Source organism: Dendropsophus ebraccatus, chromosome 4 (assembly GCF_027789765.1).
Source record: "Dendropsophus ebraccatus isolate aDenEbr1 chromosome 4, aDenEbr1.pat, whole genome shotgun sequence".
Taxonomy (NCBI): Eukaryota; Metazoa; Chordata; class Amphibia; order Anura; family Hylidae; genus Dendropsophus; species Dendropsophus ebraccatus.
In genome coordinates, this window is record NC_091457.1 from 29559999 (window position 1) to 29578687 (window position 18689).

The window sequence follows — 18689 nt, forward strand, 5'->3', positions numbered from 1 at the left end:
ACTTTTACAAAGCTATATTCTGCCCAGTACTTTGCACCAGTGTTCTGATCCCCATCCTGGCTTTGCTTCACAGACACTGAGGTAAAATATTGGTCTGTGCGATTGTTTCCTTATTTAGAGAACAAAAGAGAATAAAACTTTATAGAATACAGGAGACATTTTATGTTCTGAATTCGAGAGATTATTGAATGTGAAGACTTGCCTGGGTGGAGAAGGCGAGGCAACCCACACCTCTTTCAAAGAAGCCCAAACCAATCTGATGTAATATCTGAAGTGATGATGAATCCCATATAAACACCATGGGCTGAAAAGTGGAAAGTAATGTTATATTAAAATATACTCTATTATTTTACTGTTTACAATAAATCTACATATAGAAATCCAGACTGAGGGAATGGCAAAGTAGGTGTCTGTCTATGGCACCAGTGACTGGGGCTGCAAGAAGGTGGTGACCTGGGACCAATCCATCAAATTTAGGATTTTGGTGACAGGTTTCGGTCTTATGGGGGAACAATGTATAGGGAAATTCCAGCATATTATTCTTCAAAGAGGAATCCTGTTCTTTACTAATAAAGTATTTTTTTAAGCTTAAAAGCTCAATGACTGACACAAGAATAGGCTATATAGAATATATAAAAGTTTTATATACTCTGTAGGCACTTCATCACAATTGATGATCTAGCCATTACCTCTAAAATGATTGTGTTCTATGTACTAGAAAATGATGTCTAGAAAAGTAAGTGTGCTTCTCACCTTACCATCCTTGTCCACTCCAGCTGTTTGTCCAGAAGCCACTCTCACTCCATCAGGGTGGACAGCTAGACTATGTGAGCAGCAATGGTGGAGAGAGCAAAAGATACGTGAAACGTTTAGTACATCCTCTTTAATAAAAGTCAAATGGGTTGTCTGCTTTAGACAGTCAATTTTTCATACAAGGATCCTCCACACATGCGTTGATCATGGGACTACGCCACTGACAGGACCCCGTCCCCCCAACTGTTGGTATCATTCGCTTGATGAGAGTAAGTCCTTCACGGCCATGTCTTTTAAAATGCTCCTGGTTCCTTGGGTAGGACCCGTTAACACTAAGTAAAACAGGCGTGTCAATGGGATGGCTCGACATGTCAATTCTTTGAGTGGAGAGTGACGGAAGCGGAGGCACGCAAGCCATCCCATTGACACACAGAGGCAGGCAGAATTCTGCCTGTTTTACTTAGTGTGAACATACCCTAATGCTGCGTTTACACGGAACGATTATAGTTCGAATTTGCACGATAACGATCGCATTTTAGCGATAATTGTTCCGTGTAAACACAGCGAACGATCAAGCGACGAGCAAAAAAAACCTTTATTTTGATCTTACAACATGTTCTTAAATCGTTGTTCGTCGCTTGCAAAAAATTCGCAGATCGTTCCGTGTAAACAGTCTTTCACCGATTCACCCTATATGTGAGATAGGCTTAAGCGATCGTAAAACGATCACAATGCGATTTTCCTTTATGATATATCGTTCCGTCTAAACACTGAGCGTTCTAAAAAACACATTGTTCTTTCGAAATCGTTAATCGTACAATCGGGCGAATTATCGCTCCGTGTAAACACAGCATTAGAGTTAAAAAAGATTTTTTAATTTGCAGCAGCTGAGTCAATTTGGTATGGCCTAGAGTGTCTCCCTTCTCATCACTAGGAACGCCGTTGGTAGGATTTCTCCTATTCATTTCTTGTCTAAACACTGCACATGTGTAGTGTTTAGAAAATTGATGAATAGGAAAAATCTTGGCCAGGGGCGTTCCTAATAATGAGGAGGGACAGGAGGAAGAAAAGAGAGGTGCCGCAGGCATAAGGCACAGGCGCTCTATTTCTCGCCACATTGACTCGGCTGCTGCAGATTAAAAGATCCTTTTTTACCCTAACCAAAGCACCGGGTGCATTTTAAAAGGCACAACCAGGAAGGACTTACACTCATCAAATGGATGGTACCAGCAGTTTGGGGAAGTGGGGTGGTGTATACAGTATTACTTTAAGGATTGCAACACAACCCCACTTACTCACATTAGCTGCAAATAGGCACAATTCGGAGAGAGCCACACAGCGATCTTTAGCTGTATGACCCACAGCCCAAATCTTAGCTTAAATGTACAGATTTCCCTGCGACACCACTGAAAAATAAAAGTTTACATTGTGCTCTGTAAAATCACTGGGCTATCTACCCAGAGAGATAGATTCTTCCTTAAATTTATCAAAAATGAATCTCCAGCAAACTAAATCCTATAATTTACTAAGTACATTGATCTTTTGCGTTACTATTCCTAAGCTAAGTGGTCATGAGAGAAACACCTGAAACGCATGGTGTAACTTTGTGTTGTACCAGCGTTTTTATGGAAGAAGTAAGTCCTATCATAAAGCATTGCAACTGTTCGCACCCATGTAAGGACACTGGATCTACAGTAGTTGTGCTGAGCACATTCCTTGCCTCTTGGGTATTCTCTGTGTTGAGCTGGAACACGTATGCTTAGACAGTATTATGGGTTTTCTTCATCGATTTCAAAACACAAAGGCGAACACATGTAAAAGCTACGGTTGTGTTTTGTGTGTTGGTTTACTTAATGCCAGTTACCTCTGCAGAGTGATAGTGGTATTCCTATAGCTGGGCTTAAACCATACGAAATTCTCCCAATACACAATAATGGCTGAAAACTCAGGTGCCCTGATGAAACACCTACAGTACATTTCATTTCAGAAAGTCTCCAAATTCATCCCTCCTTTTAGGTCTTATTCCCATTTCCAAAACTTATCTGACTCACCAGCGAACACAGTCCGTGTGCCGTAAAAAGTGGCGCTGTGTTCCACGGTTCACATCGCAGATGACTATGACACATGCAGTAAAGTAGATAACTTCTCCAGATTGCAGCATACGCAGATTGCATCGTGCATCGCGGCCACGACAGCCATAACTGCGGGTGCAGGAAGGGTTAAGGAAATCTCCTTGCTTAAAGTTTAGTGAGGATGAGGAGAGAGGAGCCAGACTGCCTAAGTTAATGGGATACATAAGTCCCAATCAGCAGACAAAGGAGGTCTTCCCATTCATTGGCTGACGACTGTCCCTTCTACACACAAGCAAATTATCGGGAACAAGTATCTCTACGAATGCTCATTTGGCAGCTAAATGGCCTGTGTAAAAGGACCTTAAAGTGTTACTGTCCTTTCATTTTTATTTTTTTTTGCAGAAATCAATAGTCCAGGCGATTTTAAGAAATTTTGTAACTGGGTTAATTGGGTAAATATACCATTATCTGCATTCAAAAAGACTTTCGCCAGGTCCCCCCTCCTCCTCCTCTCTCTTATTCACTTCTCATTATCAGGAAATCTCGACTCTTTTACATCAGTCGGACCCTGTCTGTTCTATGGAGAGGGGAGGGGGGAGGAGGAAGGAGGGAGATTATTCGACAGCAGAGAACAAAGGATTACACAGTGGGAATTGTGTAAGAGCAGATATTCAGAGGTCAGTACTGACCTCAGAGGAGATAGCCGGTGATGTAGCTGTAAATTAACTCTTTGTTGTCCTGTTTTGGTGCCTCATCTCCCTCCATCCCTCCCCTCTCCATAGAGAACAATGAAGACAGTTTTAAACTGCTTTTTCATGATAAAAATGCATTTTTTGGCTAATAAACCCAATTACAAAGTTTCTTAAAATCACCTGTACTATTGATTTCTGCAAACAAAAATTTAAATGACAGTGACACTTTAAAGGGAAACTTTCAGCCGATTTGTACATACAAACCTGCTGATATGTACCTGACGCTGTAGCTGCTCGTTCCGAGGTCGGTTTTCTTATGTTTCTCTGTGGCGCTGTTTACGGTGAAATTTGCTCAAAAAGAAATTAGTTTGTTTGGTGCATTTGATGCATATTCATCTATGCATAAGTAGGCACGTCTTGTACAACGCTGGGCTGCTGTAACTACACATGCGCAAGATCTTGTGTGGGGAGAGAGGCGTTTACAGATGTACAGATGATAGGGTGGGCGGGGCAGTGCACAGAGCGACAGAGGAACGCCCCCAGTGCACCTAATTAGCATAATTCTTTTTTAACAAATTCCTCCTAATTGAGGCCACAGGGAAACATAGTAAGACCGGCACCGGAGTGAGCAGCTCTGCATCAAGAGGTACAATGTATGTACATTTTGTGAGTTTGTGCGAACACAGCCATAGAGAAGAGGCGCCACATACATAGTATAAGGATACACCCACTCTAACTGGAGCTTCTCACTGGGCAGTTCTGGCTTCTGGTCATCATGGTTCTTTATGCAGGAAGGTATATACATTGTAATTGGTCGACCACGAAGAAAAACCTTCACGCTCATACCATCTATGTAGAAACAGAGGTGATTTATTGTATACAATAATGTTGACTCTTTATTCAATCATGGGGAGGTGCATTATGGCCATCTACATGAAACCAAGACAAGAACAAAATCCTTAAAAACCACAGTGACAAAAGTGGCAGAGGTTTATAATAAAACCTGGACAATGGATGTTCCTCAGGGCTCGTAATGTCTACTAAGCACTAGCCCAGTGCTCCCCAACCTTTGACTCACCAGCTGCTGCAAAACTACAACTCCCATCATGCCTGGACAGCGGGAGAGCCACAGGTTGGGAAACACTAGCTAAACTGAACCTGCAATAATACCACAACTACTTTTAGAGCCAGGCAGCTTTGCCCATGTTCCAATACTATCTCACTACATAGTAAAGCCGCCAAGCTGAGGGAAACCAGACAAATCTCCCCATCCCTGTTTATAAAGGGAACAGCAGTTTTTATTGTATTGTAAAAGGTTCTCCATATTTCATGTCAGGATACTATTCCCACTACTATGAATGTTCTCAAAACTCATGGCTCCTCTTTTAGGCCGCGTTCACACTATGGATGACACTGACCGTTCTGTGACCCGGCCGTGTCACAGAATGGCCGGTGTCAGTGAAGTTCATTTGTGCTGAATTGGGATGAAGGCGCATTCATGTGCGCTCACATCTTAATTTACCATAGCACACAATGGAGAGTGTGGCCAGAGCCATCATTGAATAGTGGCCACACAAAACTGACATGTCAGTTTTTCCTGCGGCAGCTAGGGATCCTGGCCAGAGTGTATATAATGTGTATACACTCGGGCCGGGATTCCCACTGACTGCAGTGCAATGTAACTTTTCTATGCAAATCGGCAACATCAGCCGTGATTAATAGAAAAGTTACATTGTGTGAATGTAGCCTTAAAGTGGAACTCGGGAAAGGAAAAGTTTTCTATAGGATGATTTGCTACTACTTTATACAGTTTCTGTCACAGATAAAGTTGGCTGAAAAGAGCCCTGTGTCAGACTGTAAAGAATACACCACTTCCTGGAGAATATACAGCAGCTGATAAGTACTGGAAGGCTTGAGATTTTTAAATAGAAGTAAATTACAAATCTATATAACTTTCCAATACATTTAATGTGTTGTCTAGGACTTAACCTTAGGGTACCCAAACATGTCACAACTTTTTTTTTTTTTGTAATTTTCATATGGAATCAAACCTTTTTGCATCCATTGTATAATGGGGCGCTATAAAAAGTGAATAGTAATACATCTCAGGGGTTATAAGCAGTATCTGTCCTATAGAATGTACTAATGGTACAGTAAACATTTATACTGTATACTTTGATCCCATAATCCTAACAAGAATACGTCTGGTTATTACACCATGGACGCGACCTTTAGAACACCATGCTGCTGCAAAGGTGGTTACTCTCTCCATAGCGCCATAGTATTTAGTCAGGAAGAAATATATGGCACATATGCAGCAAAAATACAAAGCCAAGATCTGTTCCAGCATTACTCACCTATGTTATAATTTCCCCGTTTTGAAGCAGAGGAACCTGGAAGATATGAATGTATCTTATATAAGACCAGGTGAGGACAATGACTGCCAAGTGCCAACTAAGCATTATATTCCATATAAGAATCTAAACAAGACCTTTTTTTATTGCAATTAGTGAAGAGGTTTTTTTTGTAAAGGAAGGGTTTTTGTTTTTTTAGAAAACATTCCTATTCTACCACAACAGCATTTTTATTTCTACCCAGTTTCATAAACTTTAATACTAGAGCACATGACAAACATACAAACAATGACGCCCTCTTATATCAGAACAAAACCACAATGGAAATACGCAGCGTCTAACTACTGGGGTAATTTACATAGATGTCCCATGTATACCAAACCTCACTCAATTTCACTGTTATTTAAAGGAGTGAAAGTCCTTTAAAATTAAAAAACGGGAAGAAGGCAGGGGGGTGCAGGAAAATAACAAGCAAAGTAAAGTCACAACCCTGTGCCTCCATAGTGCCACTCCAAGGTAACGCTGACGGTGGCCTGAAATCTGGCTACGTCACTTACCTGGCTCTTCCCAGAGCAATGTCACGACCTGCACAGCCAAACAATGACTGGGCCGGTGTCCTTGAGGTGACATTTCCATACCCGGGTACATGACATTGCCGTGGGAGGAGCTGCCGGTGGCCGGCACCAGTCAATGGGACCCTTGCCTTCCTTCCATTTTTCAATTTCACTGAACTTCTCCTTTAAAGATTTTTTCAACATGTCAAAAGTTTTGATCGGTCGGGGTTTGGGTACTGACACACACACCAACCACAAATCACTGAATGCTGGCTCTCCCCACCTCTCATAGACTTTACGTAGAATCCATCTCCTGCAGGCAGGAGATAGACGGGGATAGAAAAGTTTAGTTTGGCATTTCTCCAGGTTCATTGTGGCAAATGGTTGAGGTCTCAGCCCCCAAAAGAGACTCATCAAAATGTATGTCATAGAACAGGGGTGTCAAACTCAGGACCTCTAGCTGAAAAACTAGTATTCCCTTTATGACTGGACAGCCAAAGCTAAAGCTTTTGCTGTCCAAGCATGATAGGAATTGTAGTTTTGTAACAGCTGGAGGGCCTGACTTGGGCCTTGTGTCAAAGAAGGATTTTTTTATGATAGTAAGGCCTCATTCACATCTTAGTATATTTTTGTGGAGCATATTTTAAATCACAGTTTTCTGTCCACCAAAATATTTGCCTATAGTGCATCCGTAGTATCAACCTTAGTGTCCATATTATTGGTGGATCCATAAAAGTGTAAAGTACTTGTAAAAATTGAGGAATGATCAAAATGATGACACTAGCTGGAACTGCAGATTTGTATATATGCTGACGTTACTCATGTAATGTCCGCAACAAATCCAGATCCTGTAGACTTCCATTGGCAGCCCTACGGATTCACAAAATTTGCAAATGTGTCAATAGGCACATAGAAGTCAATGGGATATAAATTTGTCCATAATTGCGGATCTGCAATTAATGACAAATTTTGCTAACTTGTGATTCAGGCCTCACACCTTAAGGCTCGATTCACACGTTGTAAGAGTGCGGCTGTATTTGCGGCTGTAATTGTGCGGCGGTATTTTTGGTGGTTCGTGTGTATGCTTGGAAGTATAGGATATGCGGCTGCACAGTGCACACTATGTATGAATCTACGGCCCTATCGTAAACGGACCCGTAAAAAATGAACAAGACCATTGTTTGCGGCTGAATATGCGGCCGTGGATTGACAGGCGGTCCGTACGGAGTACTTCAAAAATAGCCGGCAATGATGCCGAATGCCGATGCCTCTAATAGTTAATATATTAAATTAATCAAACACATTTTCTTTGTAATCAAGACACTTTCGTTGATCAATAATTTATTTCTAACGAATCCATCATTTTGCAATTAAATATACTGTTAAAAAAAATAGATATATAAATAAATGTATATTTATCTATATATTTATTTTTTGACAGTATATTGAATTGCACAATGATGGATTCGTTAGAAATAAATTATTGACCAACGAAACTGTATTTATTTCAACGAAAATGTGTTTTATTCATTAAATATTAATTAGTACAGGAAGCTCTATAAGCCGGTAATTCATATGCCGGCAATAGAGCATTCTGTACTAATCATCACTTTACTTTAATGAAAACATCAAATGTTTCTTCTAATTATGTTATGACAATAGCATTATTAGAAGAAACATTTAGAATTATATGTGCGCTCAGCTGATTGGCTGATCGGCTGAGCGCACATATAATTAGCCGGTCCGCAGTACAGTGACTTCATTGTGCTGCGGACCAGCGAAGAGGACACATCGGGGTGAGTATAGAGCTCTCCCCACCCCCTCCCCAGCACTGCACCCCTCCCAGCAAGGAAGGGGGGGTCAGTTAACCCCTTCCTTGCTGGGATGGGTGCAGTCTGACATCAGTCTGGCCCCCCGGGGGTTAAGGGGGATGCAATACATCCTCCCTTAACCCCTTGGGGGTCAGACTGTAAGCAGCGATCTGTAAAGATGCTGCATACTGTAAGGTGCACAACACCGCTCACAATGATGGGTGTTGTGCTCCTGTTTGTGTGTTTTTGTGTGTTTCTCCCTTTTTGTTTTTCAGATATCGGTATCCTGGGGATTACGTCGGATTCCATGGACTACGTCGATGACCAGCGTTTTTTTAATGTTTTTTTTAATAAAATGGTCAATGAGGGGTGTGGGGGTGTTTTTATTTGAATAAAAAAATTTGTAAACTTGTGTCTTGTCTTTATTTCTTTACTTTATAGACTTAGTAGTGGAAGCCGTCTAATAGACGGAATCCATTACTAAGTCGGGGCCTAGTGTTAGCCGGTATAAAATGGCTAACACTAACCCCCTATTATTACCCCAGTACCCAATGCCACCAGGGGTACTGGGAAGAGCCGGGTGCCAGTGGTCCTGGAGCGTCAAAATTGGCGCTCCTGGACCGGGCGGCAGCAGGCTGGTAAGATTTAGGCTGGGGAGGGCCTAAACCAATGGCTCTTCCCACCCTGGTGTTACCAGGCTGCTGTCGTTTGGTTTTTAACCCGGCTGGTTATAAAAATAGGGGGGACCCTATGCGTTTTTTTTTAATTATTTATTTATTTAAAAAAAAAAAAACGCATAGGGTCCCCCCTATTTTTATAACCAGCCGGGTTAAAAACCAAACGACAGCAGCCTGGTAACACCAGGGTGGGAAGAGCCATTGGTTTAGGCCCTCCCCAGCCTAAATCTTACCAGCCTGCTGCCGCCCGGTCCAGGAGCGCCAATTTTGACGCTCCAGGACCACTGGCACCCGGCTCTTCCCAGTACCCCTGGTGGCATTGGGTACTGGGGTAATAATAGGGGGTTAGTGTTAGCCATTTTATACCGGCTAACACTAGGCCCCGACTTAGTAATGGATTCCGTCTATTAGACGGCTTCCACTACTAAGTCTATAAAGTAAAGAAATAAAGACAAGACACAAGTTTACAAATTTTTTTATTCAAATAAAAACACCCCCACACCCCTCATTGACCATTTTATTAAAAAAAACATTAAAAAAACGCTGGTCATCGACGTAGTCCATGGAATCCGACGTAATCCCCAGGATACCGATATCTGAAAAACAAAAAGGGAGAAACACACAAAAACACACAAACAGGAGCACAACACCCATCATTGTGAGCGGTGTTGTGCACCTTACAGTATGCAGCATCTTTACAGATCGCTGCTTACAGTCTGGCCCCCAAGGGGTTAAGGGAGGATGTATTGCATCCCCCTTAACCCCTTGGGGGCCAGACTGATGTCAGACTGCACCCATCCCAGCAAGGAAGGGGTTAAGTGACCCCCCTTCCTTGTTGGGAGGGGTGCAGTGCTGGGGAGGGGGTGGGGAGAGCTCTATACTCACCCCGATGTTGCCTCTTCGCTGGTCCGCAGCACAATGAAGTCACTATGCTGCGGACCCGCTAATTATACGTGCGCTCAGCCGATCAGCCAATCAGCTGAGCGCACATATAATTCTAAATGTTTCTTCTAATAATGCTATTGTCATAACATAATTAGAAGAAACATTTGATGTTTTCATTAAAGTAAAGTGATGATTAGTACAGAAAGCTCTATTGCCGGCATATGAATTACCGGCTTATGGAGTTTCCTGTACTAATTAATATTTAATTAAGAAAACACATTTTCGTTTAAATAAATTCAGTTTCGTTGGTCAATAATTTAATTCTAACGAATCCATCATTGTGCAATTAAATATACTGTCAAAAAATAAATATATATATAAATATACATTTATTTATATATATATTTATTTTAACAGTATATTTAATTGCAAAATGATGGAATCGTTTACATTTAATTATTGAACAATAAAAGGGACTTTATTAGACAGAAAATGTGTTTTATTAATTCAATATATTAACCATGAGAGACATCGGCTATAGTGCAGAGGATCGCAAACCCCGGTAATAGCGATTCATGTAAACTGTGTTCCCTGCTTTCCCAGATGCATCCAGAGGTGTTTCCATCACTTTCTTAACATTTTATTTGATATTTTTAGTTGAACCAGATTTCCAAGTAAATGACCGTATGTTTTGAGCCGCATGTCTATTTTTTCCCACGGCCGGAGTTTCACCCGCACATTTACAGCCGCATAAAAAATACAGCCGCACAGTTACAGCGTGTGAATCCAGCCTAAAGGACAACTCAGGCGCTGATAAAAAAAAAAACTGAACTGAAGCTCCAGTTGGTGTCTTCATTTTTTCCTCACTTCCTGGTTTGGGCTTTCCTATGATGCACTTTGTCTCCTGTGATGTCTAACTGACTCTGTAAAACTGTTAGATGGCTTACAGCTTGCTCAGCCAATCAGAGCTGAGCAACCTGAGTCATCTGGCAAAGGGAGGCTGGCCTAACAGGGCTTTGACAAGTTTCCCTCTTGATGATGTCATTGTCACAAAATGGCTGCCACAGAGCAGCCTGGGGTCAACAGTCATTAGGTCATTAGGTAAGAATGAGTTTCCTTCACTTCCTGGTGGGGGGTTGAGGGGAGAAAAGATAGGGAATGGGGGGCAGATAGGTGATTGAAGCATATTACAAAGTTATAGAACTTTGTAATGTGTTTCAATTACTGGGAAAAAGCTTTTCACTGGAGTACCCCTTTAAGGTTACTTTAAAGGGCCACTAAATGCGTACAAAATGTATAGTACTGCATTATTAGACAAGCTGCTAAAATATATGCAGTTTATAGGCTATCCCTAAATTTGTAGGATATTTTAATAAAGGGATTGTCATTGAGAGTGTGGTCATTATTGGTATCCTAGGACAACCCCTTTCAATAGGAGTTACATAAACTACAAAAAAAACAACAGTTCAACTGTTTCTGCTTCCCGACCACCTCCTAGGTTGCAACCAAAAGGAGGCTGGGGACCCCAAAGCACAAGATAGGTGCGGATCCCGGTGCCTTGTGGCTACTATGCTGACTGGTCATTTTAATAGCCAATAGGACCTCAAGACATACTGTATTTCCATTCACCATCCCTGTCATACTCTTACTTACCACTAAAAAGATTGGAAGTAGAGACAACTCTCCTCTCTAGTTTCTTACTCCTCTCTTTTGGATCTTTGACCAGTTTATCGGAAGAGCTGTTCCTGCGTAACCTACAGATACAAACACAATATGGTTACAGCTATAAGCACACCACAATGACAGATGCCATTTCATCTTCCAGTAATCCTCCAGAAATAACCAAGATTTAAAAAAAAGTCACACATGGCAGAAATGTTACATATTCCACCTGCAGATTTCCACAGCTTAATCCGGAGCGGATAGCCCATTTTTATATATCTCATACACATGATACACTTTTTTTTTCATGCAGATACACCAGCACGCTCATTATTGTGGAATTCCACCACTGTAAATGTATTTTTGATGCAAAATAGAGGACCACAATGCTGACTGAAATATACGTAGTGTGAACCCAGCCTTATGGTTCACAAAATACAGATGTAATATTAATGCCTGATACGCTTGTGTTTAAAGTGTCACTGTCATTTTTTTTTTTTTAATTTGCGTAAATCAACAGTACAGGTGATTTTAAGAAACTTTGTAATTGGGTTTATTAGGCAAATATGGCATTATCTGCATTTGAAAAGACTTTTCCCAGATACCCCCCTCCCTCCTCTCTCTCATTCACTGCTCATTATCAGGAAATCATGTCTTGTTGCAGCAGACATGCCCCTGTCTGTTCTATGTAGAGGGGAGGGGGAGGAGGAAGGAGGGAGATAAGTCGGCAGCAAAGAACAAAGGAACAGAGGCAGCAGGAACTGTGTGAAAGCCTCTATTCAGAGGTCAGAGAGGTCAGTGCTGACTTCAGAGGAGATAGCCCAGTGATGTAGCTGAAAATTAACTCTTTGTTGTCCTGTTTTGGTGCTTCATCTCCCTCCACCCCTCCCCTCTCCATAGAGAACAATAAAGACGGGGGAGTGTTTTAAATTGCTTTCTCATGTGAAAAATGCATTTTTTGGCTAATAAACCCAATTACAACATTTCTTAAAATCGCCTGTGTTATTGATTTCTGCAAAAAAATAAAATAAAAAAATTTAAACGACAGGTACACTTTAAGCAGCCTAACGCATGTGGACTTTGTTACAGAGTTGCACTAAGATCCCAGTTGCACAGCCAGCCTAAGATCTCTTGTACACAGTAGTATTTAAATCACTATTTTGCATCTGTATTTCTAAGCCAAGACTTGGAGTGGCGCAAACACGAATTGAAAAAATATCTATGGAAAAATACTGTTAAAAAATACTGACAAAATGATGCAGTGTTAAAGAGGTCTAAGTCGGCTAAATACTGCCACCTGCTCCCCTTACAATCAATGCCCGACCCTTAAAACTTGATCTGGAGTTACAGTACCCATCTGTAAGCAATTGTTTTGAGGTTCATGCCCCTCATCAGTACAGAGCAGAGTGCTGGCTAGTGAGAGGCTTTTAAAAGGGAACTTACGGAATTGTGTATCTCCTTGAGGAGACTGCTAAACTGGTGTACAAAGTCATAAAAGCCATGTAAAGCACATGGGAATATGCAAAGTAGAAGGAAATAACTTGCTCCACAGTGCCACCTATTGGAGGTAGTTTCCCTTACAATCAATCCTTAAAGGTTAGACTGCTGAAAGGATGTTTCTTACCTTCATCCTCCGCGCAGTGTTTGTGAAGTTTGTAGTTAAATCCCTATACTAATAAGGTAATTTGGGGCACTGGGGATGGGACTACCGCCTCCAGTGCACCGATCCACCCCAACCTGCTGGTATTCATTTGAAGGGACAAAACCACCAGATCTGTGCACTAGGGGAGGTAGACCTGCCCCTGTGCACCAAACTACCTTATTAGTATAGGGAATTTAACTGCAAACTGCACAGGAATTAGGTTAAATAACTTACCTTCACCCTCACCACCCTGTGCACTATAGTGACGTATACTTCTAACCTGCTGTGTCCCTTTAAAGCTTTGCATATATTCTGTTAAAAACTGCCACAAAATGCCTGAGGGACAAGCAATCAAAAGGATCGTGATGGCAGAGAGAAGGTTGGAACTACAGGCTATCCGGTGGGGGCTGAAAACCGTCATGTGGGGTTAGATTTAAAGGGAGACACCCTTAGTGCACCTAAGGGGCTCATTTACATATCTCCTTCAGATTAAACTACTGGGAAATGGCAGGGTATATGAATATAAGAAGAGCGGCACCTGAAAAAGCAGGTTACAGGGACATATCGGATAAAGATTAATGCCAGAGTACCCCTTTAAAACTTGATCAGGGATTATATGCCGGGCCAGAATCTATATATTCTGTAAAGAAAAAATCTGAATGTGAAAAGAGAAAAATGTACATGTGGAGTCTGAGACATACTGAGGGTTGCTTGTGAATTGTATTGCAAACAGCCTAACAGCAGGAATATCATTCCCATCTATCCATATGCAGTGAAACCTCTTTAAAAGTATCACACAAAATTGCATTAAAATCTTGTATTTTATGGGGGTGGTCTTCTCAAAGAAAGGGTCCACTATGCACAAAGTGACATGAAATGGTGGTTTACTCGAGTGGTCTTCACTCTCTGTACTATAACCACAAGTGCAATGGAAAAGTGGATGCCGCTTTCCTTTTTTACAGGCCTCTGACAAGAGGGGCTGTAATCTGGGAAATCCCTCCATTTTTCCTTTGCATTAGTGCTGTAGTAATACATATTCAACAGACAAAAATGAGTTCATACAAAACGCCTAAGAAACAAATCAGGAATAAAGGAGTTAATATGTGAAAATATTCAAAGTATTTCTACACCAAGGACCACTGTTCTTCAAGTGTCCTGTGAGTTACTGAGCTAATAAAGGGACAATTGTGTTATTACGCCGCAGGGTATAAGTCACTGCATTGGTGATTTTCTGGTTCCTGTGTGTGCACTACAATACGCCCGCAGCAGTTTTCTATTATTTGGATGTATATCTGAGGAAAGAGCTGTGTTATGTGAAATGCTGCAGCTATTTTATTACATGTAAAGACTTCCCTGAGGACAGCCATAGAGGCCTACTGAGCCATTGGATGGAGAAGTGTCACCGCTTACTATAGTGAAGGAGTACGGCCCCCTTCCCTAGAGACCAGGGAAATGAATACAGAGCCTTATATGTTGAATTTCCTGTCATTTTCTAATAATAAATTCCATTAAGCAATTCCTATTTATTGGGCTAGTTGGATACTTCTTATCTGTTAAGAAGTCAAAGACTAGTTAAAGGGGTACTCTGCAAAGTACTAATTTACCAACAATCTGCAGTGTAATTTGTTTAATCTCATCTCTGCTGCATCCATACATATTAAGCCCTTATATTACACACTGTACTTTGTGCGTGTGTGTGTAGCAGAAAAAACTGCATTGGATTCCGCCAGATAGTGAGAAGCTCCCTTTAACTTGGCCGCGCAGATCACCAGAAGGACACGATCTCGTAGCAGTGGAGTAGCCAACATACGCCAACCAACATGTAGGTACAAACGGGTGATCTTTGGTACCTTCTTGCTGGTTGAAGTGCTCTATGTTGGCTACTCTGAGACCGTGTCCATCTGGCCATCTGCGCGCCAGTTGAAGGGAGCTTCTCACTATCTGGCAGAATCCAATGCAGTTTTCTTGTATACATTGGCTTTCTGACTAGCAGTGCATCTCGGTTTGAATGGTTGCTGAACACAGACTTAAGATAATGGAGGGTATAATCCCAAAACAGGTGGAGGAAAAAGTCAATCCTCCAATTTCATAAAGCAAAAGGGAAAGTACCTATTGTATTTGTATTATGATTTACGCATGCGAGCAGGCATAGATCATGATAAATCTGGTGTGGGAGGAGACCATGCCTCCTTTCCACGTTGCCGCACCCCTCTGCCTGCCCATCAGGGGAGCGGGGGATATAGCAGGCGTACGCCTTGGCCCTGCATCCTTGATAAATCTACCCCTTTAACTTCTATTATTCTGCCTGTTAATGTACACTAAGATTCACTCATTCAGTGTATGGTGGAGCGGCTCCTGGGACCCCAATGTAACTACATGGAAATCATCTGCTGCCATTCCACACCATCTGAGTATCCTATAAATAACACAGAAATTCTGCCCTTGTATATCACAGTTATGTAAAAAGGAAATGCCACGCAATGTTACGTCAATCCTTCCCTGTACTGCTAATTCTCAGTCAGTCAGTAATAAGGTAATAAGCAGATGCTGGGAAACGGCTATGCTATTATATTATATGGAGTCACCATAGATCCAAGAACTATAGATAGAGAGATCTCAGGAAAGGGACTAAACAAAGTCCTGAGGTTAATTTGTACCATATTGATTTGTCTTTGGTCTACACACAGCACAAACCATTACAGGCCACAGCTTTTACATACGATGATACATTGTAACAAACTACAGACTGTGAAAAGACACTAGGGCAGGGTTTTGTGTTGGAATATAAAGGATGCTGTGAATGGCTGAGAACAAGCAATATTCAGATCTTTGACATACAGTATACAAAGAATGGGAGGGTGGTGGCACTGCTAGTCCCAACAAGTATAAGGCTATATGATGTAGCGGCTAGCTGCCGCCCAGAGGTGCCTACTCATGAGTCCTTCAGAACAGTGCAAATATAAAGTAGGAAATGAGCAGCTTTTTTATTTCTTCATCTTAAAAAATAGGACACTGTGCAGACATGACACAAGCAGACGCCAAGATCAGATAGTGACAGACTGTTTCGCGCCCGTGACGCTTCCACAGACCACCCCTCTTACTCCATGAAATTCCACTAAAAGATGTTTATGTGATATCTTTACCATCTAAACTTTTCCAACATAGAAATACCAACTCTTTAGACTGGAAATCATTCAGACCATTAACATATCTAACCTGGCAAATCCCCAGATATATAAAACCTTACAGATTGAGGCTATGTTCACACTACGTATGAGACCGGCCGTTCCGTGACTCCAGCCGGGTCACGGAACGGCCAGTCTCAGCCCAGATCATCACAGCCGGTACTTAAGTACTGGCTTGATGATCTTTCTTCCGTGGAGCTCTGATGCGGGCCGGAGCCGCTCGCTTCACTGTGTGAACTCACAGGTCCTTCTGCGGGCGGAATTCATTGAATTCCGTCCACAAATAATGGACCTGTCAGTTGTTTGCGGCGCCGTATGGGAACCGGCCGGAGCGCACACGATGTGTGTACGCTCCGGCCGGGATCCCATAGCAAATAATGCTATGTTCCACCCCGCAAATCTACGGCTGTAGTTCTGCGGCGAGAACTACGGCCGTAGATTTACGTAGTGTGAACATAGCCTGAAGCTGCTAAAACGGTTAGGGCCCTATTCCATCGGATGATTATCGTTTGCATAATCGTTAACGAATAAAGATCTCAAACGACCACTATTGCGAAAGACCTGAAAACGTTCACTCATTTCCATGGAACGATAATCGTAACTTATGATCGTATATGCTATCGTTTTTTTCTTCGCTATTGCGTTTGTATCTACTGCGACGTCTTATTCAATGCGAACGATTTGCGAACATTTTGCGAACGAGCAATGATAAAAATAGGTCCAGGTCTTATAAAGCGATCAACGATTTCTTGTTCGGTCGTTGATCGTTAACTGCATTTCAACCGAATATCGTTTAGATTCGAACGATTTAATGATAATCTGAACGATAATCGTCCGGTGAAATAGGGCCCTTACTCTCCCAAAGCCAGGAAAAAGTCCAGAAGTCTGCTATCTATAGAACAATATCCCTGCAGAACACAGACACCAAGCTACTGGCCAAATGCACATCAGTATTGATATAAAGATTCCTTCTTCACAAATCTGTTCACTGTTCCTTTCTCTGGAACGCGGAAAGGGCATTTGACAGGACACTGGGGCGTTGCTTTTAAAGGGGTTGTCATGTATTATATTTTGTTGCAGATGCAGTCGAAATAAAAATAACTCATACTCACCTACCATGGTCGCCCTCACCTCCCGCTTTAGCAGAGTGGGGTGTTTCCTGTGGGAATGACACATGGTATGACAGCTGGAGACCAGGAGGTGGCCTTACAGTGGCCTCAGGTTACAATGTTTTTAGCGTTGAATAACCCTTTTAACTTTATACTATACTCAACATACAATGCTGTAGCCAGTCTTATTACTTCTCTATATTAAATACATGGCAATATACTTTTACAACATTCGGTAAATCAGTGCCAGCCAGTGGGGTGTCATGGCCAATATCCAAGTCTGCACTTTCCTACTGTGTGGGAAATTGGAATTAAGGCCACTCTCAATAAACTGTTTTATATAATGACAAAGTGCCGGCACCATCTGCAGACAATTAACTACATTTATTCAGCCATTTATTGTGCATGACCAGGTTGGGTCCCTGCCCAGTACTGAGATGCTGGCTGAGCAATATGAGGTGGCATGCTGTCAGCTCTGACCCCTACTTGGCACCAATAGTGGCTCGGGGTTATTTGACAACAAATGTGTATTACTTTATGTCTATTTTATTTTATTTTTGCTTCAAGTAAGTGTTACTCAAATCGCCTGCCTCCAGGGGCAGAGGCGGCTCCAGCACAGCTACTGGATGTTTCCTTTGCTGCTTCTACTACATCTCCTGTCAAGGCCTGACCGGACTGGTCACAGCTCTTCTGGTCTGGCTGGTTGGTGGTGGCAAGATGAAAATGGGCCTGGCAGCCTATTAAACTATAGACACCTATTGCATTAGTCAGATAGTCCCTCTGTGTAGTATAGGCCCTTCTGTCCCCCTGTATAGTACTTAGGCCCCTTCTGTGTCCCTGCATAGTAAATAGCCCCCCTCTGTGCCCCCCTATAGTAGATAAGCCCCTTCTGTGTCCCTGTATAATAAAGAGGCCCCCTCTGTGCCCCCCCATAGTAGATAACCCCCTTCTGAGTCTATTTATGAGGAAGTGGCATCCATCATAGCTAGATAGTGGAGGCATGCGTTGGGGAGTCCCCTATTCCCCTGCTGGACATTAGAAAACACTGTGAGAAGAGCCTTCGTTGGGTTTACTTTTGAACTGCTTTGAATTGTTTACCGTATACTAAAGAACAAAACTGGCTGCGACTAGAGTAAAACCTATCCTACTGTGTTAAATTGGACTATCTTCACACAACAACCTTCACGACCCTGATGATGACCATTCCCTTTGGCTACTGACCCCCAAGTTGTCACACATAAATGGAAACATCAACCACAAGTGCATAGAGATCTGAAACAGCTCTTTACTAGA

General features: G+C 42.1%; 1 protein-coding gene across 2 annotated transcripts in view; it reads right to left on the bottom strand.

Annotated features, from left to right (window-relative positions):
* EML3 (EMAP like 3) overlaps nt 1–18689 on the bottom strand; it is a 69929-nt gene that overhangs the window by 21137 nt on the left and 30103 nt on the right. For both annotated transcript variants that reach the window (XM_069965391.1, XM_069965390.1), the window contains exons 5-10: nt 11452–11552; nt 5875–5910; nt 4243–4366; nt 2805–2954; nt 754–823; nt 203–304 (exon numbers count right to left, since the gene is read on the bottom strand). In XM_069965391.1, the coding sequence (XP_069821492.1) occupies nt 203–304; nt 754–823; nt 2805–2954; nt 4243–4366; nt 5875–5910; nt 11452–11552 (583 nt within the window). The remainder of the gene's footprint in view (nt 1–202; nt 305–753; nt 824–2804; nt 2955–4242; nt 4367–5874; nt 5911–11451; nt 11553–18689) is intronic.